At 51.3% G+C, this 21267-nt stretch overlaps 2 protein-coding genes across 3 annotated transcripts; one reads left to right on the top strand and one right to left on the bottom strand.

Moving 5' to 3' along the window:
* The first annotated feature begins 475 nt into the window (after positions 1-475).
* Positions 476-10207, top strand: LOC142917464 (cell division cycle protein 20 homolog). Its single transcript, XM_076062149.1, has 13 exons — positions 476-1431; positions 2040-2359; positions 2591-2712; positions 3142-3238; positions 3627-3758; positions 5084-5193; positions 5691-5780; positions 6151-6245; positions 6452-6691; positions 6878-6923; positions 7866-8024; positions 8169-8286; positions 9037-10207. The coding sequence occupies exons 2-13, from the start codon at positions 2041-2043 to the stop codon at positions 9216-9218; spliced, it is 1710 nt and encodes a 569-aa protein (XP_075918264.1). The 5' UTR covers positions 476-1431; position 2040; the 3' UTR covers positions 9219-10207.
* Positions 10208-10456: 249 nt separating this feature from the next.
* LOC142917456 (gap junction beta-1 protein-like) lies at positions 10457-18572 on the bottom strand. 2 transcript variants are annotated; one of them, XM_076062138.1, is made up of 2 exons: positions 18138-18572; positions 10457-13792 (listed from the first exon to the last, which is right to left on the bottom strand). In XM_076062138.1, the coding sequence occupies exon 2, from the start codon at positions 13705-13707 to the stop codon at positions 13018-13020; it is 690 nt and encodes a 229-aa protein (XP_075918253.1). In that variant the 5' UTR covers positions 13708-13792; positions 18138-18572; the 3' UTR covers positions 10457-13017. The 2 variants fall into 2 exon arrangements, with proteins under 2 accessions (XP_075918253.1, XP_075918254.1); XM_076062139.1 differs by lacking the exon at positions 18138-18572 and adding an exon at positions 16511-16594.
* Between the last annotated feature and the right edge of the window lie 2695 nt (positions 18573-21267).

Here is a 21267-nt window from a genome sequence, read left to right as displayed (position 1 = left end):
GCAAACCGACACACCTGATGACGACCGTTTGTGTTATGGTCGAAACGTCGTGTGGATTCTTTTTAATGTTTTATATATATTTTATTGTTTTATTGTTTCCCTTCAACGTGACTTTACTGAAAGAGCTAAGAATATGAATTACTGCAGTCACGAAAGCTTTAAATCAAAAAGACACTTTATATATTTACGCGATATAACCCGATCCCCCCCCCCCCCCCGCCAGTAAACCTCTATTATCGATTATATTGGACGCGACAGCCCTCCTCCGTGTTGAACTGAACCCTAAGAAACCGTGACGCCGGCAGTTGCCGTGGCGACCGCTGCTCGCGTCAGGCGTTCTCCGTGGCCACCTAAACCAAGGGCGGGGCGGGGCGGGGCGGGGTCCTCGGAGTCCTTGACCAATCGAGAGCCGCCGTTTTCGCAAAATGCGCGGCCAATCAGCGCGAAGCGACCGTTAACGTTGAACACGTAGAGAGGCATCGCAGTGCAGATTGACAGTGGCAGAGAGAGACACAGAGTGAGACAGAGAGACAGAGAGAGTGAGACAGAGAGAGTGAGACAGAGAGAGACACACAGAGTGAGACAGAGAGACAGAGAGAGACACACAGAGAGAGACACAGAGTGAGACAGAGACAGAGTGAGACAGAGAGACAGAGAGATAGAGAGAGACACACAGAGTGAGACAGAGAGACAGAGAGAGTGAGACAGAGAGACAGAGAGAGACACAGAGTGAGACAGAGTGAAACAGAGAGAGACACAGAGTGAGAAAGAGAGACAGAGTGCAGAGAGACAGAGTGAGACAGATAGAGACGAAGAGAGACAGAGTGAGACAGAGACAGACAGTGAGACAGAGAGACAGACAGAGAGACAGTGAGACAGAGAGAGACAGTGAGACAGAGACAGACAGTGAGGCAGAGAGACAGAGTGAGACAGACAGAGAGAGACATAGTGAGAGACAGAGAGAGACAGGGTGAGAGAGAGACAGACAGAGTGAGACAGAGAGAGACAGAGAGTGACAGAGTGAGACAGACAGAGAGAGACAGAGTGAGACAGACAGTGAGACAGAGAGACAGACAGAGTGAGACAGAGAGAGACAGAGACAGAAAGAGTGAGACAGAGAGACAGACAGAGAGACAGAGTGAGACAGAGAGAGACAGAGACAGACAGTGAGACAGAGTGAGACAGAGAGAGAGACATAGTGTGAGACAGAGAGTGACAGGGTGAGACAGAGTACAGAGACAGACAGAGAGAGACAGAGACAGACAGAGTGACAGAGAGAGACAGAGAGAGACATAGTGTGAGACAGAGAGTGACAGGGTGAGACAGAGTACAGAGACCGAGTGAGACAGAGAGACAGACAGAGTGAGACAGAGAGAGACAGAGAGAGAGAGACAGAACGCGGCGTGTCAACAGCGTCCGTCTCTTGAGAAGGTGAGGAGGATTGTCTGATGGTGGTTGCAGTGGTTGCCACCGTGAGGTTGTGTTGTGGTTGATCTGATTGTGTGGTGGTGTTTTTTGCGTGCTGTGGTTATCACAGTGGGTTTGCTTGTAGTATTATCGTGGTCGGTGTCATTGCGTGGTGGTTGTGATCGTGGGTTTGTGTTTGCCATGGCTGTGGGCCGCTGCCTGGTTGTGTGAAAGCTACGAAGCCGTCGACCCCGTTTCGAATCGGGATCTTCTATTGAACATTGCAGGAGTCGAATTCACGGGCAGCACCAGTGGTGGTAATTATCCGAAACGCTCCCGAGGTCGACTCTGCCACGTGAGTTACCCGGTAGGCAGTGCGGTGCCATGCCGGCCTTTGTTTGAGATTTCTTACGTCTCCGTGTTTGTCTGTCCGTCCGAAGACGTAAAACTTTTTTTTTGTCATCTCAGAGATAAGTAATTGCCCGCGTATCCTTGTGCGTCTCCCGTCTAGCTGAGGATGTCCCAGGAGTGCCCTTTGAGAGAAAGATCCATGTCCTGCTGAAATCTTGAGAGCTGATCTGTACATCGCCCCTCGTGTCCAACGTCTCGCTGCATGACCGCGCGTGTCTCAGGATGTCGCAGTTTGAGAGTGGCGTGAGGAGTCACTCGCTGAAGCTGGATGCCCCCATTCCCTGGAGCCCCCAGCCGCGTCGGCAGCGCAAGGCGGCGTCCGCGATCACGAGCACGGTGGGAAGAAGCTTGGGCATGCCAGCCACCCCTGACGCCCGCAACAGCAGCTTCAACAACAACAGCAGCAGCATCAACAACAGCAGCGTAATGGCAGTGTCACCAATGAAAGGGACTCGCCGCACCAATAGCAGCAGCAGCCGCACGCCAGGACGCACGTCCAAGTGCCAGAAAATGCCCAGGGCCAAGGGCAAGAGCCCGCCCGGTGAGTGTGATGTGGCTACGTACGGTGCAAAAGAAGTCCAATATACATATATAGTCTGCGGTTTTGTGCACACGGTGTGTGATGATTGTGGTGTTTGAATGTGTGCAATGTGCGGCGTGTGGTCTGTATGCACGCTTGTGTACGCATCACCATATATATGTATTCTCTCTGTATATACTTTGCTGTGTACACATTTGCCATGAATGCCCGCTGTGTGTGCCAAAACTTCAGGTCGTGTCCGCCGCATTCCCCATGGCGAGTTCTGTGACCGATTCATCCCCGTGCGCAACAGCAAAGCTATGGAGGTGGCGAGCTACCTCGTAACTCGAGAAGAAACAGCATCTCCACTGAAGGCACGGTGACACACGGTGACACACTGAGATTCGCTAGGTATACAGAGCATAGACACATGGAGGTAACAAGCTACTTTGTGTCTCAAAGAGACGGACACGGGATCACGCTCTGTAAGTGAGGTGGCAGGCTACTTCCCACGCGTCTCAAAGAGACACGTGGGAAGCACGGAGTCATCATGGCTCATATAAACACGTGGATCTGTCAAGCTACCTAGTCTCAAGATGCGACTGTGGTGTCTCCACCCCGTTGACGGTCACGGGACACACGAGGATGCTCGGAGGTGGCAGGCAATCGGCCTCGTGTATTTGACGAGTCTGCTTCATTCCTCCACACCCTGGGGACACGTAAGGGAGAACAGGAGACACGCGTACAGCAACGGAGGGTGGGGACAAGGGAACACTGCTCTGTGTTTATTTTTCCGTGTGTAGGAGAAGCAGGCGGCGATGATGCATCTGCTGAGCGGCGTGGATGTGGAGAAAGCACGAATCTTACGCTACCAGGGACCGGCGCCACCTGTACCCGAGGGTAAGACAGGCTACACGGAGAGAGAGTGGAAGACACGGGGATCTGCAGTTGAGTAGTGGCTTTGATGCGTTGGTGGGGACACAGGGGCGTAGTGGGAAAGAGAACTTGAAGGATAGACAAGACATGGGGACGGTAAAGGTGTTGGGGCAAGGCAGAGACATGAAAATGGAGGGAAGGACGTGGGGGAGACTGGGGTACAGGGGGATACAGATAGACGTTGACACGTGGTGGGGGAGAAGGGAACTGTGTATGTGGCTGTGAGTGGTTCCCCCTGGGACATCGACGCAGGCAAGTTGCCGTACTCCCTCCAGGGCTGCGTCCGCAGCATTCGTGGTGAATGTGGTCACGGCATTTGCCGTGGTTAATGTTGTTGCGGCTGTCCCCTAAGGCTACGGCGACACGCAGAAGGTGCTGCACTCCCAGCAGGGCTACGCACACCTCTCCCTGCTCAAGAGGAAGCGACGCATACTCACGTGGCCCGAGCGTGTGCTCGACACGCCGGCGGTTCGCAATGACTTCTGTGAGATACGCACACGCACGCACACACACACACGCACACACACGCACACACACACACGCAAACACGCGCACACACACACATGCACATACACACGCGCGCACGCACACACGCACACACGCGCACACACGCGCGCACACGCACGCACACACCCACACACACGTACGCACACGCGCGCACACACGCACACACACGCACACACCCGCACACGCGTGCACGCACGCACACACACACACGTGCATACACATATACGCAGGCACATGTGAATAACTCATCATCGTTAACATAGATACCATGGTTCCTTCCGGTCAGAATAAACCCCTCGGCCAGAGCTCTGCTCAGCTCAGCCTTGGCTAAAGTGAGCAGCGTGCTTAACTTGAGCCAGCTCTGAGCATGGTCCCAGCATGCTCAGGATTTCGACGAGACGAGGCTGAGCCGTTGGTCCACGTTTGAAAGAAACATCAGCGCCTCAAGCCAGAGCTGATCCGTGACTAAGAATATGGCCCATAATTTTACGTCTCAACATCAGAATCTAAATATGTATTCATCCTGGAGGAATCCAATGAGCTATGCAGCTGTTTTTTTTTAAAGATGTCCAGTAGGGATTGGTCAGAATGTTACAACAATCAATATAAAAACACGAAAGGAGTGCAATGTATAGATAAGGTAAACAAATCACTATATATAACACGAGTAAAGGTTACCAGGTCTTAAAGCCCGCTGAGCTATTAACTTATTCTTTCAGCAGCAACCTGGCCACACAAATGATAGCTCAACAAAGTGGCTCATCACATAGAAATTTATAGCAGCAAATGAATATTTTTAGATACGAGTGCCTCCCCCACAATCAAGACCGCTGGTCACCCCACGCGCCCACCCTGACCAATGACTAAGGCCACAATACTGAGATGACGTCCACGCACCTCGTCAATGCAGTGTGAGTTTGGCATTTTGCTTCACGTTGTGGTTTAGTGTTTTTGTCGCCACAATGTGGCACCGATGTTCTCCTCATGCATTCTACAGTTATCCGGCACAGTATCCACTCTGCTGCAGCCTGCGACACCACCGCCCTCCCCGCCACAACTAAGGCCTTGATCTCCCGTCGGGGGCATGACCCATGGGTTGAGAGCCGCTGGACTCGGCAGTTATTAACCAGTTATTAAATCTAGACCTTTCCTGAATCGCAAAACCGGCATCGTATGAAATCCATATTTACCCGTGTATACGTGTAATATAGATGCATATATACGCACAACACAAATTTCGTCCTGAACTAAAAGTTTTAACCCTTATCCTGACCTGTGACCCCGTACCCCCCGTGCGCGCAGACCTCAACCCGCTGGACTGGAGTGTGGACAACGTCGTGTGTGTGGCGCTGGGCCACGCTGGGACGTATCTGTGGGACGCAGAAACGGGGAATGTGACCCAGCACATGAAGGCATGCGGAGAGATACTGGGACAAAAATACAAAGATCTCCCCATATAGCCTTGGCACACAAGGGGGTGGGTGACGAGTACCAGACTTGGCCGCCTTTGTCTCCCCATGGGTGATAAGCACTCATTTGATGTTGAGTCTGCTTAGGAGAGGCGCGTGATTGGTTCGGAGAATTGTCACTTGTGTTAACGGTGAGCGGAAATTGGACTTGGGTCCCCGGGTTTATAACGCAGCCCGCTAATCACTACACGACCGCTCCTCATACTGGAATACATGCAGGGATCCACACAGACATGCAGACACGCTGGAATGCAAACACGCACAGACGAATGGAAAACAGGCTCATTCATAGATGCATGGGGATACGGGGTCAGTGTTGTGTTCTTGTGAAAAGCAGACAGGGTGCCTTGAGGCAGCAAAATGCACACCGGGAACTTGAGCGTGAGAAAGGTGTTAAGGCCGTGCCGTGTTTGTGCGCTGTGTCTTTGCCCGCGTATCAGATGGAGGGGCGGTATTACCCCTCGTCCCTCTCATGGGTACCAACTAGAGGCAACATCCTCGCCATAGGAACAAGTTTCAACACCGTGCAGGTAATGAGCATAGCATTCTGGTAAGGGGCCTGGAGCAGAGGATTCTGGGTTATTTCAAGGAGCAGGGCATTCTGGAAGGGGAGTGTGGAGCAAGTGGCCGGTGGGGGAGAAGGGGTTAATGGGGAAAATGCCACAAATGTGAGACTTCTGGGGTAAGGGGTGGAGAGCAGAGGATTATGGGAAGTGAGCAGGGGGGCTTTTTATTGGTGCCGTGACTTGTATGTCCTTGTACGTGTCTATGTCGCTGTGCGTGTGTGCCTGTGTCTCCCCATTGTATATTTCCGCGTGTGCGTCTGTGTCCCCGTGCGTGTGCGGGGCGCGTGCCTATCCTCGTGTGGGTCTCCGTGTGTGTGTGTGTTTGCACGTGTAGATCTGGGACGTGGAGCGCAACAAGTGTTTAAGGAGTATGCAGGGCCACATGGGGCGTGTGAGCTCCCTGTCCTGGAACGGGCACCTCCTGTCAAGGCAAGTGCTTAAGCGCACACACACACTTGTTGTGGTGGTTAACACTGTGGTTGTGGTGGTTGACACTGGTGTTGTAGTGACGGGTTGTGGCTCTCAATTTGGGTAAGATCCAGCACCTCGGACACACTTCGTCGCCGTTCCTTGTTGCGGCCGTGGCGGTTGTGGTTTTTTTGTAAACTCTGCGGTCATGGCGGTGGTTGTTGTAGTGGTTCCCGCTCGGGTCAGATCCACCACGATGACGTGCGGATGATGCAGCATCACGTCGCCACACTGAGTGGCCACTCCCAGGAGGTGTGCGGCTTGGCGTGGTCCCCTTGCGGACGCCTGCTGGCCAGCGGAAGCAACGACAGAAAACTCCTCCTGTGGGCCAACGGCATCACATCCTCGGCACCCCTCCGCGCCCTCCGGCAGCACACGGCCGCCGTCAAGGCAGGGACACGCACGCAGTGACGTGCTGGCACAACAGACACGTTGACACACGCGCTCGCCGACGTGTGCCGAGCCTATTACTGTAACGGCCGCTAAGCAGCGGAAACGTCACCGCAGTGTTCGTCTGAAAAAACCCCCCATCAAAACAGAAAAATAGTGCAGAAACGTATAAAAAGCACAGATGGCCTTTGTGCATTTTGCAGGTCATGTGAAGTGTTGAAGGCTTGCTGGCAAGAGATCTTGGCACAGGTCCGAGGTGTTATGGGTTAACTTAGAACTGGAAGACGGAGCACCTGCCCTCCCGACTCCACCGCATGAGCCACAGTGTGCAACGTGTGCACGCCGAATGCATGACGTTCACTGACGCGCTATCCCTGTGCTTCTGTTTGAGCAGTCATGCATTGCAAAGCGCACTGCGCTCCAAACCCGGCATCCCGAGTTCGATTCCCGGCCACAGCTAACATCGGTTGCAAGTGATATCTGAATTGGTCCTGAGCTCCTCGTAGTCAACTTAGCCCTTCCATGCCTACCTGGTGCGGTGTCTGAACATCAGCAATGGGGAGACAAAGGCGGCTGGCGTGATGTGCCATGCTAGACCTAATAGGTGTGCGATGTTGGGACTGGCCTCAACAATCTGAGAGGGTAAATGAAGAATATTCGCCTGTTTTGTTTGTCTCTTCGTGTCTGTCTCTGTGTCTTTTTGTAGACAGGTGTAGGGGTGTTGCGGGAAGGGAACACACGGTTACACAGTGGTGGCTACAACCACGTCCGCTACAGCCCCGCCCCTCAGTGGTGTATGGGTATAAAGGGCGGGGAGCCAGAGGGCTCGGGGCAGAGTGTTGGGGCCAAGAGTGAAGAACCAGTGAAGAAGGAAGGCCGGCTAGATAGACCCTGGGACTACCCTGACCGCTTCCCTTTTCAGGGCCGGCAGGGCAAGGCAATGGTGCGGCCACAGAGCCTCAGAGCCGGAGCCATTTTAAGGGTCGGTCTGTCTGGTGGGGTGCTGTGACCTGTGCCATGACCAGGGCCAGGTCAGATAGCCTCCTCTAGCGCCTGTAGCGGAGGAACGGGGAGCATAGTGGTTAGGCTGATAGCCTAGGAGGTGTCCCAGCGTGTATACGGGTGAAGGGGCCATTACCCCTTCTCAGTATAACTCTGCCAAGCTTGAATAAATAGTGCTGCCTCTACTCCACTGTCTCGGTGTCCCGTGAACCCACTACACAGGCACTCGCGTGGTGTCCGTGGCAAGCGAGTTTGCTGGCGAGTGGGGGTGGAGCAAACGACCACCACATTCGCCTGTGGAATGTCAACACGGGAATCTGCTCCAAGGCAGTGGACGCTGTGTCTCAGGCATGGACACACAGACACGAGTGAGATGCTCTGCGAGAATGGGGGACACGAGACACGGTTAGCAATGTCTCAGTGCCGTGGACATTGCGTGTCTCGGGCACGAAGACACGCGGACGTGTGTTCACGACTCTTTCCCCCGCCCAGGTGTGCTCCGTCTTGTGGTCGAGCGAGCACAAGGAGCTGCTCTCCGCCCATGGCTACCCCAGGAACCAACTCGCACTGTGGGCCTACCCAGAGATGGTGCCCATCGCCGAGCTCTTAGGTATGGGGGCACACAAACACACAGGCACAAGGACAAATGTGGAGATGGCAACATGGATGGAGGGACAATGTAAATGTGCCTGTTCATGATTTCTGTATAACTGCTTTTTTGTTTAGAACTGCTTTTTGTGTTTAGTTTGTCCTTCCCCGCACCTCTGATTAGCACGGTTGGCTACATATGGTATGAAAGAAGTCCATCATACATACATGCCCATTCGTGAGATGAGCATTGGAATAACCTCAGACAAATGGGGCTACACAGGGACATGGGGGTACATGGTGCTGAAGAGTTTACCCATCAATGATGTCCAGCATCGAGCTAAAGAGTAAGTGACACACGAGGCAAAATAGGGGCATACGAAGATGGGACGCACAGGAGCATAGGGGGATACACACTGGTTGTGCATCCGGCCACTGGCATTCACCGCAGAACTACTGAGTATAGGGACACGGGGACACTGGTCATGGGGGGACACAACTACATATCCCAGGTCGTCCTTGAAAGAAAGCTAGTGATGTTTCACGTGACTCCGTGGGTTCATCTCATCTGGTTTATTAAAGGATACAAACAACCACACCGCCAAATTGTCTTTCTCCCTCGCGTATGTCTCTCCCTGGTCCCCATCCCTTCCCCATGATCCACGTCTAACCCCCGTGTCCCTGTCTCTTCCACCTTGTGTGACTATACCGTGTCTCTCCCTCCCCCATGTGTCTTCCCCCCCCCCCCGCCATGTCTCTCCATACCCCGCAGGCCATACAGGCCGCGTGCTGCAGGTTGCAGCGAGCCCCGACGGATCCTCCGTGATGTCACTTGGTGCTGATGAGAGCCTGCGCCTGTGGCGCTGCTTCCAGGGGGACAAGTCGCGGAAGAAGAAGCAGCAGCAGCTGGAAGGCGCCAATACGGGGAGGCTCTCGCAGAACTGCTTGCGCTAGCCCCCCTTACCAACATCCCACTGGCAACAACTCTTATCAACATTCACCCTCGCCTGTTCGATCATAGAGAGGACGCTAAAGTCATATTGCCAGAATTAGCCCCGCTCTTAATCCCCCCCCCCCTGCTCACCACAGTGTGTAGATCTGCAATGATCACTATTCACCATTCAGATACAAATCGTGTCCTTGTAAACGTGCTTAACGATTTAAAAATGTCCATTACAAATCGCCAGTGGAGCGTTTTTTTTCAATCGGTGTGCTCGTTCACGTCTATTGTTCATCAGTCATCAGGTATGTGCAGTGTTATTTGAATTGTTACGTCAACGAATAATAACGAAATGTTAAAGTGCTTTTGTGGCTGGCAAGTGTCATTTGCTAAACTGCCTTAGCCTAACCACCGAGCCTAATCCGTCCTCCGGGCATCACCACAGCCTTGCATCCAGGGGCGGAGCCAGGATTTCAGGCCGGGGTGACATTCAACAAATTTTAATTTCAAGAATGATTAGAGAGTCAGGCTGTTGAACTAGACGCCATCGGTTGGCGACACACTCTGACAACGCAGTTGCACGGAGCCCGCCAGACCGAGTGTCGTACACTTACACGCAGGATGTCACCCCTGTCACCGCCCCCTGGCTCCGCCCCTGGGGTTGTTGAATTTGGAAGTGCAACTGTCATCCGGAGCGAAGCCTCGTGAACTCTTCTTTGGTTCTTTCGGTAAAGTCACGTAGAATGAGAATAAAATAATAAATTGATAAAATAAAATAACACAATAATATTCTCACGACGTTTCGGCCACAACACAAGCGGCCTTCATCAGGTGAAGGGAGCGAGACTGTCTGGTAGGACAGCGCTGGAGTGAGAGAGCCACGTTCAGATCACGGCTTTTAAGCTGTGTGAGAGGAACAAAGAGCCTTGACGAAGGAATTAGCATAAAATTTAGCATTGAAAAGGCTGAATGATTAGCTTGTGACTGGTCACAGAAATAGCTATGTTAAAAGTTAAAGCATACACATCCGCAGAGGCACCCATTGTTAAAAGGAATTAGCATAGAATTTAGCATTGAAATAGCTAAATTAAGGCATTCGCTTGTAACTGCTACAGAAATAGTTACGTTGAAGTCAGAGCATACACATTCACCGAGGCACTTAGTACAAATCAAAACAGGAGAATTTAGCATTGAAATAACTAGGCGAATTTAGCATTGAAATAACTGGGTGATTTGCTAGTGACTGGTCACAGAAATGACTACACATCTGAGCTATTCACAGTACTATATAGTGAACCAATAAAAACTAAAATATAAATTACCTTCATTTTGCATCGGCATTTCGGATTTTAACCGCCGGGTTATCGGTAGCAAGGGCCCACCCGGGAGGGCCACTGAGCCTCCATAACACCTTTCTGCACGAAGAACCGTGGCCCGTGCCAGAATCTTCACTATCGACGCCGACGAGGTCACGCGGCCAGAGACGGAGAGAGCTGCTGGAGACGCGACCCATTAGTCCCATTGCAGCATCACCACTCATGCGGCAAAAACTACTCCAGTGACCGACAGTGTGGGGAGGGGCCTTCAGCCAGCAATGGGACTGGCAAACGGTTGAACAAGTACTCTCTTATGAACGCCTATTTTTCTCTTAAGGGGCAGTCCATAAATGACGTTACGCACCTAGGGAGAGGGGGGGTCAGACATTTGTGACGATGTGTGACGATGGTGGGGGGGGTTGAGAAATGTGACGTCACATCAAATTGCGCAACTTTAAATATTTTCTCCTACTACATCAGAGTGCAGCGCCACATTAAAATACGCACTACAATGACAAGAATTTAAAGCGATTTGAAGCATGTTTTATTTTTTTGGGGGGGGGCAGAGCTTTGTGAGGTCATATTTGAGGGGGGGGGGGGTCTGACTTTTTGTGACGCCATGTGATGGAGGGTCAAAAATCGTCCAAAATCGCTTGACGTCATTTATGGACGGCCCCTAACTCATTTGAAGGACAATGTAGACAAATTATTATCGAGGCTTCACCCCCCCACCCCCCGCGTTTCCTATGCGTACATTGTCAGTAGACCCCCCATACGCAAGCGTACACATTTGGGTTAATCCCCCCTCCATGCGTACGTACTAAATGGATGGCCCCTTATAACCCTAACTACAAAGGCAGAACCCTCACGTCACATGATCTCCGTAACGATGTTGAGACAAAGTAAAAAGGACGTCATGATGAACAAGGGATTATAACTTTTAAATGAAATTGGTCTGTGTCACTGCAGCCTTACTGATTGAACGCAAATTGACGCAATGAATATATCACGTCTGCTTTTCGCTTGCAAGTTTCAAACTTATTGCAATACACCCGTCCCTTGGATCGGCAAAAGGAGAGTCTATTGTAAAACCCACAGTGTGGTTTGCTTTGCGGTGATAAGGGGAGTTTTAACAAACGCATTGTGTCCCGTGTGTGCGTAGACCTATCCGAAATCTCAATTTGCATTGGTTTGGTGATTTGTGACAAAAGACACAAAATTCTGTTAAAAAATATCTCTCTTTCTCAAGTGTGACAGAGCATAAACCCACGTGTGTTTTGCATGTATTACACGGCGCAGTGTGATTGTAAATGTTTTTCTGGACTAACTTATAAAACATACCCTGAGCGTTAACCAAGTAAAGCTCCCACTGCCTTTAACATAAATCTGTGAACATGTGTTTTTACATGTTTTTTTAAGATATGCATAAAATACAGTTCTGTATATTAGAGTATTTGTTGATGAAGGTTCTTGCTCTGTGATGTCCAATCTTGTTTTGAATTTATTTTTTATTGCTATCGTTTGGCTTTCAAGAGCGCCCAACGAGCAATACTGAACTCACTCTGTATCCAGTCGAGACTTGACACCTTTGTTAGTTCGGCTTTAATTACAATGGCTGTAAACAATGTAAGAACCTGGCAGTCACCACCCCTCTCCACTTAAGATCAAATTATTGTTCTTGGTGACTTTTTTATTGAGATAGCAGTTATTGCCATCGTTATTGTTGCGTATTATTTTAAACAATCGTTTAGAAATAAAGTTAATAAAGTCCCACGCCGTGTGGCGCTGTGAACGAAGCCGCCCGGGTCGAGAATCTGCGGAGTTCAAATCCCCGTCAGTGTGGGCGTCCACTCGGTCCATCATCCTTCCCGTGGTCGGTGAAATCGGGCACGGCTTTGTGGGAAGTCAACAGCAGTCATCTTCTAGAGAGAGCGGTCCCCCGTCACGGTCGCGTGAGATTTCCACCGCGGGCTCGGGGAAGCCGCTTGGCTCGCGAATGGACAGTGGCAACGCTCGGTGTAAGCAAACCATGCAAAGGTGTGCGTGCCCAGTGGCTCGACGGGCCCTGGAGGAATGACACCATTAATGTGGTGCACCAAACAAAACACCTCGAATTCAGATTCTTACATATATAAAACGTAATTCTAATAACAATGTGAACATAATGTTAATAGTGAAATTAGTCCATTGCCTTCATTCCATCGCAAAAAACTGCGCACGACATAATTACGTTACATCGCTTGCTCACGTATACACCGTGTGGAGTCGGGCGAGGCACCCACAAAGGATGTCTGCTCAGGCCTCCTCCCAGCTGGGCGGGCACCACCGCCACCGCCGTTGCCCGGCCCTGCGGTCACCACCGCCGCCACTGCCCGGCTCCGGCGTCCTCGACCGACTGCGTCCCCTCTCGCCGTCGCCCTTCCGCTGGCCCGGGGGGCACCCCGACGCCCCCCTCGCTCGTCGACGCGCCCCCCTCCCGCCTCTTCCACCGGCCGCGCTAGCCGCTCCCTCCGCCTGAGCGGCGCTCTGAGCCGCGCCGGCAAACGTGGCTGCAGTAGCGTGCCAGCAGGTGGAGCAGCTCGGCCAGGTTGAGCAACAGACAGACGGCCGACGCGGCCAGCATGAAGATGGTGAAGATGGTCTTCTCGGTGGGGCGCGAAACGAAGCAGTCCACGGTGTTGGGGCAGGGCGATGCGTCGCACTTGAGGAGCCGCGGCATCGTGACGCCGCTGTAGATGAAGTGGAACGCGTAGAGGAAAGAGCACTCGAAGACGACGCGAAAGAGCACGCTCACCACGTACGTGCACAGCAGCACGCCGTCGGTTGGCGGCTTCAATATGGTGACGTCGCAGGGCCGCCCGCACCGCCGCGTCTTCCGCTTGGCCCTGCGGTGGCGGTGAGCGATGTGCATGGCCACGAGCAGCGCCGGCGTCGACACGAAGATGAGCTGCAGGGCCCAGAGGCGCACTTTCGAGATGGGGAAGTAGTGGTCGTAGCACACGTTCTGGCAGCCCGGCTGCAGCGTGTTGCACACAAAACCGGACTTCTCATCGCCCCACACTCTCTCGGCCGCCACCACCAGCACCATGATGCGGAAGATGAAGAGCACGGAGAGCCACACGTGGCCGATGGACGTGGAGTAGCGATTGGCGCCGCTCAGCACCGCGTAGAGGCCGGCCCAGTTCATGGCGCCAGCCGGCCTCGTCTTGCTGCCAGGTGCTGAGCGAAGGGGCTTGGGTTGATGAATTTACTCGGTTCCACTCTCCCGTTCCCTGTTCAAAGACAGAAATGGAGATAAACGAGTTAAGGAGTTTTTAATCTATCGTGCGCAGGGATACGTCGAGTCATCGATTACCATAGATTTTTACGCGTTCCGGACACGTGCATCGAACAATGGGTGTGATAAACGACTGTTTAAAACTTTAATGATGTGCGAAGTCATCATCGTGTGTCACCTCCAATCCAGGAATTGACAGTCGTGCATTTCCCATCTCGTCCTGCCCCATTTTTGTGTAACATGCCGCACTTCGTCTGTCCTTGTGAACCAAACCACTTCAATACCTCTAGAGCAGTGGTTCTTAACCTGTGATGCACGCACCCCTTGGGCGTGCGAGATGCCCTTTATCTGGTGGTGCGAGAAATGGCTCGATGTTTTTAGAAGGTAAATCATCCGAACACAAATTAAGCACGGGCACGTACGCACAACCTACTTTGTTTCATAAAACCCTCCATGTATTTATTAACATTGCACATTTTGTTAAATAACTGAGAGCCAAAGGGGTGCAAGGCTGCAGTAAAGGTGAAGAATCACTGATGTAGACTAACGGAGCAAGCGACACTGCAATAGCGAGACACGCACATTTGAGAAACAATACAAACGAGACCAAAAGGACAGATGACTGAATGAGATTGTGAACTTGAATTCTAACAATATGATCCCTCGTTACCTGACCAGTTGGCCGGTGGTGGCTATACTGCACATGGCCTCTAGTCCAGAACCGTGGAGGCAGCGTGGGTTGGTGGATCACACAAATGTTGTGAAACTTCCTTGCCGTGTGCTTCGGGGAGGTTGCCGTACTCTGGCTCATCAGGAGAAAGCGGTGCAGCAAACGTGGACTCCATCTATTTTTACGTTTCATACCTTCATACTTAGATACTGGCAAAAAAGGTCCCATGATATGTGGATTCCATCTATTCCATCTGCATGGGATAGAGCGTTGCCCCCTTCACACGCGTGGGTTCTCTAGGTGCTCCAGTTTCAACTTTGCAGAGTTGCGCCACTCACATTGCTTGGATCGGCAAGCACCAAGCCCAAGGCAGTTCAGCAAACTGCATTGTCGTACTCTACTTCTATGCTCCCACGTCGAGGATCCCCATTTCCACGTCATCGATCAAAGTGGTGAAACGCGGTCAAATATCCCCAACGGCATACGTGGCCTGGGTTCACCTTCATCCAACAGTGGAGTGAAAGAAGGGCTGTAAATAATCACTCGCCTTTCGCCCGTCCAGTGACGGGTGCATTGCGGTAAATGTGAAACTTGCAAGCGAAAAGCTGACCGCGACGTCTCACTCGTTACATCAATGCGTGTGCAATTTGTAAGGGCGCGGTGACACAGACCTATTTCGTGTAAAGGTTATAATTCCTTGTTCATCGTGACGTCCTTCTTACTTTGATGTCTCAACAACAGCGTTACGGACGCTGAGGCACCTCGCCCCCCCCCCCCATGCGGAGTGACGTCAGCCGCTAATTATTATGAATGGGGGGGGGGGGGGTGTCCATTTGGAGGATGTCACCTTATAATTATTATTAATGAGTGGGGCTGTTCCATGTGGAGTGACGTCACCTGCTCATGATTATTAACGAGGGGGGAGGGTGCTCCATGTGGAGTGACGTCACCTGCTCATGATTATTAACGAGGGGAGCTGGTCGATGTGGAGGACGTCACTTGCGCGTGATTATATCACTATGTAACACGATTTCTGTTACCGGGTAGTAAAGTGTTATTTTATAATTGCCTTTGCCTCAAAAGTATAGAAATGGCTATTATTCCCCACAAACTTTGCTTTTGTGCCCAGGACAGTGATATTGAGAAATTTACCAATTTTTCAATGAGAAACCGTGGTGTGCATTTGTGTCATTAATTAAGCCACATAAGCAATTTGAACAAATGTATACAACTGGGAGTGTCCAATGCAACATTCTTGAGTTGAATATCATGGACAGTGCTAAAGAGGAAGGCCATAATCCCCAACGTCTTTGAGACGGCACTTGTCACGTGGAAAGAGAAACTACTCCAATGCTGTGTGGAAGTGGACTGTAATATTCCAACACAAGTGTCTACTACAGCTGACACAGAATGTGTCCGTGTGGCATTAGTGAAACTGTCACACACCTTAAACATGGCTGCGCCATTTTAGCATCACCAAATTCTAACTACAGCACGAGATGTATTTTATTATTACACGCTTTTATTTAACTCACTCTTGTCTGTCGTATCCTCAACTATGTTGTATCCTCAAATCTTGTAACTCAATTTTAACCCACTTCCCAATGTCGTATCGACTGCAATACGATATTCTATCATTAAAAATAGATATTTTGAAGCAATCTTTTATATATCTTACGTTTAGGCTAGGGTCTAATTGTCCACTGCTCAACTGACGTTGGCTGTAAATCACCACGGGCCCCTTACGTTGTGGCAAGCTTCGGGGCCACTTCCTGGAGTCGTGGAGTTCTGCCATTACTCGTACGGTACATTTCAACGAAGCGTGTTTAAAAAAAAAACGTATTTTTAAATGTTACTTATTTTAAATATATACAGTTGGAGCCATTTTGTTAATCTATTGCTGGACGAGGGACTCCCCACGCCGCCCCGGGTCGCGATTTGACCATACTTCACCAGGCTAGTCCGTGTGGCTTGGTGGAGGAGGGTAGCGCAAACGTGGGAGCATAGTAACATTGTACTCTACAATGGATGTCTGCCACTCACCAACGTTGCACAGTCCCGCAGCTGCCTACAACAACAACGTCCCATCACAAGGGAAAAACACACAAATAGACAATCACTACGAGTACACTCACCACCACGTAGCTGTCAACCCCATATCAGTGCCCTACCTTATTACAGATCAATTCAGACCATATTGGCCACCACGTGTCTTTATAAATAACAGGTCCCTGCAGGGTGGGCTGGTAGGACAAGTCTCTGCGCTGTCTATTGAAGGGGGATGGACGGACGGTCACATTAATCTATTGCAGGCTGGTACACTCAGTTTACAACTTCGTTCCTACCAGTATCAACGTTCATCCTACGGAGTCCCATCACAATGTAGAAACACAAACAAATAGACAAAATTATGTTACCAAAGCATGTTTTTTTGCCCGTATTGAAACGGCTGTACCCCGAATGGCCGTGAAAACTCAATGTCTCTGTACAAGAATACGGGGTAAACCGTACGGGTTGACAGCTGTGATGCATCAAAAGATAACTTAACCCGTCGTTGTGTTACCTCGTTTAACCAAAGGCTTCAAACTCGCGTGGAACAGCCCGAAACCCAAAGCATGAGGACAAACACAAAGACGGGTATATCACGAGAGAAAAACCCCTACATATTTACCAATAACACTGTACTTAAAAATACTGTAGTGCATAATCGGGCAATGGCCCTTTTTCATAACACCTCTGTTACTGACGATTGTCTTTCGGCCTTTTTTCTTACGACTGCTGCCTGTGTATCTTACTTTGAAAACAGTTCCACAAAGCATGTCTAATTCTTTTTCTTTGTGACAGACTAGGCCCGAGATGCCAGGGAGGGCCTGAATGGCCTGGATTGCCTACCGAGGAGACGCCTTCCCCGGCGGGGAGCAACCACAGCCTGCGGTGTCACCACCGCACGGGGTCACACAACACCGGATTTTTTTTTGGTCAAAATTTTAAACCAAAACACCCACTTACCGGTTCGCGTGAGTTCAATCCTGCTCAGAGTTTTATGGGGCGAGATAAATTGTTCGTGCAAGTTTAGGGGGGGGGGGGGGAGTCGTTATGTTCTGAACAGTTTTGAAGCGTCCTGGGAGCCGGGCTTGAGACGTCAGCCATTTGCACTTGGGAGCTACCACTCCCAGCGAACGGTTGATGCTCAAACTATCAATCTTATACTTTCACTTCCATCACATAATTGGAATCATTTTTACTCGAACAATATATGCTGAATGATCTACTATGAAATATATATTACATATTCACGGTCGCTTTGTCATTGTATTGCTGTTGGAGATGTATATATTTATATATTAAAAATATATCGCGTCTGTGACCCCCCCAATTTAAAGCGGTAAGTTGGTTCGTTCCAAATGATGACGTTCACACAATGCAAACGCTTACAAAGTTCGGAACGCTCTTCCAGAATTGTACAATATTTTTAAAGTTATTAACTCCGAAAGTTATCTCGATATGGCGATACTACGATATTCTGTAATAATATCCACCATAATCGTATCGTACATTTTTTCCACACGCACACACACACGCACGTGCACACACACACAACAACAACAACCGCCATTCGCCACTAAGTGGCGGTGACGTCACCACGACGCTTGTGCCAGACCATGTGCACCTTGAGGCCACGTGAAGTGTCGAACGCCCGCGGGCAGGAGGTCACGGGGCAGATCCAGGTGCCACGGGTCGGCTGACTGAGATGACTGAGATGACTGGCTGATGCACCACCTGTGTCCCCTACTGTGCCAATCTGCTGTGCTTTAGCCACCCGGCGCTCCGCTCGTTGTTGTGAGCGTCGCTCCTCCGCCCTCCGTTGTTGTTGGAGGGCGACTGCCTCCAACTGCCCAGTAGCAGCGTCCTTCACGAGCCTCCTCCACAGAGTCCGATCTTGACACCGCTGGTACCAGTCATCGGCAAGTCCACTCAGCTCCACGTCCTCCTGTACCACATCACTCCATCTCTTCTCTAGCACGTGCCACGCCCGATTAGCCCCCTCGATCCGTTTAAACAAAAGCTGTTTCGGCATGCGGTGGCTGGGCATGCAGGCTACATGACCCAGCCAATGCAGCCTTGTCTGCCGGAGGAGCTCACCGATGGGACCTTGCCCGGATCTTTCAAGGATATGTGAGCTCCTCACACAATCCAGCCTGGTTAAACCCAAGATGGATCGTAGGCAGGCTAGCCTAAATGTTTCTAACCGGCGAAGATGTTCCATTAGGGGGGTCCACGTTTCGCAAGCATAGAGAAGGGAGGGAATGACCGAAGCCGAGAAGACCTGAAGCTTAGTGCGGAGAGATAGACCAGGTAGCTTCCACACAGCGTTACGCAACCGATGAAAAGATATTGCCGCTCGACTGATTCGGAGTGAGACCTCTGCTGTTAAACTGGAGCCGGTCATAAGCACACTGCCCAGGTATGGGAAACTCTCCACTCTCTCCACAACTGCCCCATCACCAATTGGGAGTTGTGGGGGTGGAGTGTCCGATGGTACAAAATACCCAGGCAGGTGCTTAGTTTTGGTGAGGCTGATGGTAAGGCCCCATCTGTTAGTGGCATGCTCTAGTCTCAGCAGCAGCATCTCCAACTCTTCCTCTGAATGAGCAGCTATTACCAAATCATCTGCATACATAACGCCATCCCTTGACCGCACCCGGGCATCGATCAGCCTCCCATTATATCTGTACCAAATGGAGATTCCCCTGGTACAGCTATTGAAGGCTTCATGAACTACGTGGTCAAAATAGATGTTAAATAATGTGGGAGCCAGAGGACATCCTGTCGCACCCCAAGGCGTATAGGGAATGGCTCTGACTCCCGGCCACGGAGTTTTACCCGGGCCCGCTCACCATCATGAAGGTCCTTAATGATCGTGAGCAGAGGGTCAGGTACTCCAAAAGCACGAAGAACAACCCAGAGCCCAGGCCTACTGATGGTATCATAGGCCTTGACCAGGTCAATAAAGCAGAGATGTAGGTCTTGTTGGAATTCCCTACACCTCTGCTGTAGCAGACGGACAGAAAATATGGCATCTGTGCAGGACCGCCCTTTCCTGAAACCGCATTGGGGCTCCGCAAGCCTCTCCTCAGCGTGCCTGGCAAGGTGATGTTGAATAATCCTTGCCAGGACCTTTCCCGGAACACTGAGGAGTGAGATGCCCCTGTAGTTGTTACAGTCTGTGCGGTCCCCCTTCTTAAAGAGGGAGACCACCAGGGCATCCTTCCAATCCTGCGGAACTCATCCAGTGGTCCAGACTGTTGTTATGATGTCATATAGGGCAGTCTGTGCACAAACGCCACCCTCCCTCAGCATTTCGCTTGGGAGATCATCTCTACCCGGTGCCTTTACTGGTCTCAAGACTCCGGATCGCCTTCTGTACTTCCTCAACAGATGGCACCTCAGCCAGCCACTCACAGGGGGTGACTTCCAATATTTGAGGCACTGCAGCCTCACCAGGGTCATCCCCACTTTGTGCCACGATGTTTTCTTGGCTGAGGGATTTCCCCTCCCCCAGGACCTCACAGAAATGCTCAGCAAATCTGCAAACCTGTTCCTGGGGGTCGGAAATTGGATCACCGTTTTTTCCCCTAATGATCGTAATAGGTGTGGCGCTGCAGGTTACTTTTTTGATGGAGTTAAATAGAGATTTGTGATCACGGGCCACGGAGGCAGACTCCATCTCCTCAGCAACCCGCGACCACCACCCATCCTTGCAGCGCCTCACGGCTCTCTGAACCTCCGAGCGAAGGCTGCGGTAAGCCTCCTCATTCTCTGACGTAGGATTTTGTAGCCGATGACAGTGGGCCTGTCGCTTTGCTCAACCATCCTGAACACCTCCTCTGTCAGCCAGGGTCTCTGGGGAGGTCTGGACCGCGTACCCAAAGCAGCCATTGCAGCTGCATGAGTCACAGTCCTTAACCTCGCCCATTTACCCTCGACATCAGGAGGAGTGGGGGACGATGCCAACCCCAGCCGCAAGCGATGATGAAATTCTCGCTTGCAACTTTCATCAGATAACTGAGACCAGGCCACTTTAGGTTGGAATGGGGTCCTGGGTGTACACCCACCACCGGAGTGGAAGAATGGCAGGCGCATCTTACAGATGACTAGTCGATGGTCAGAGGGCAGATCAGCTCCACGGGAGGTCCTGGTGTCATAGACATGGGCTCGCATCCGCTGGTCTGTCACTATGTAGTCCTGCTTGGACCCGGCATGCATCCATGATATTGTGTGGATGCGCCGATGCCGGAAGAGCGTGTTGGTAATTAAAAGCCCATGGGCTGCACACAAATCTAGCAGCCTCCTACCGTTGTTATTGAGCTGATCTGGCCCATGCCTTCCAATCACTCCAGACCAGGTGTCAGCATCATGACCAACTCGGGCATTGAAGTCACCCAACAAGATGACTCTATCCCGAGGGGCCACTTTAGCCAGCACCTGTGACAGGTCATAGAAGGCATCTGACTCATCTGCTTTGCCTGCATGCCTCCATGAATGTTCGTCTTCGGTAGGGGCATAAGTAACCACGACCACCACTCCTCACCTCCGGTTGATGGGAAGGCGAGCCCAAAGTAGCCTGGGGCTTACCGCTTCCCACACCTCACCGCCATGCTCCCACGCCCCCTTCATTCTTTTGTTCAAAAGAAGAGCGACACCCTGATGTTTGGCAGTCTGCTGCCCTGAGGAGAGGACTGTCCACCCCTTATGGTGGCAGGAGCCAGAACTGGTCCACCGGACCTCCTGAATGCCAC

Source organism: Petromyzon marinus, unplaced genomic scaffold, assembly GCF_048934315.1.
Source record: "Petromyzon marinus isolate PM22_M1 ecotype Great Lakes invasive population unplaced genomic scaffold, UKy_Petmar_22M1.pri1.0 PM_G_Scaffold_51, whole genome shotgun sequence".
Taxonomy (NCBI): domain Eukaryota; kingdom Metazoa; phylum Chordata; class Hyperoartia; order Petromyzontiformes; family Petromyzontidae; genus Petromyzon; species Petromyzon marinus.
This window is presented reverse-complemented; position numbering and strand designations above follow the sequence as displayed.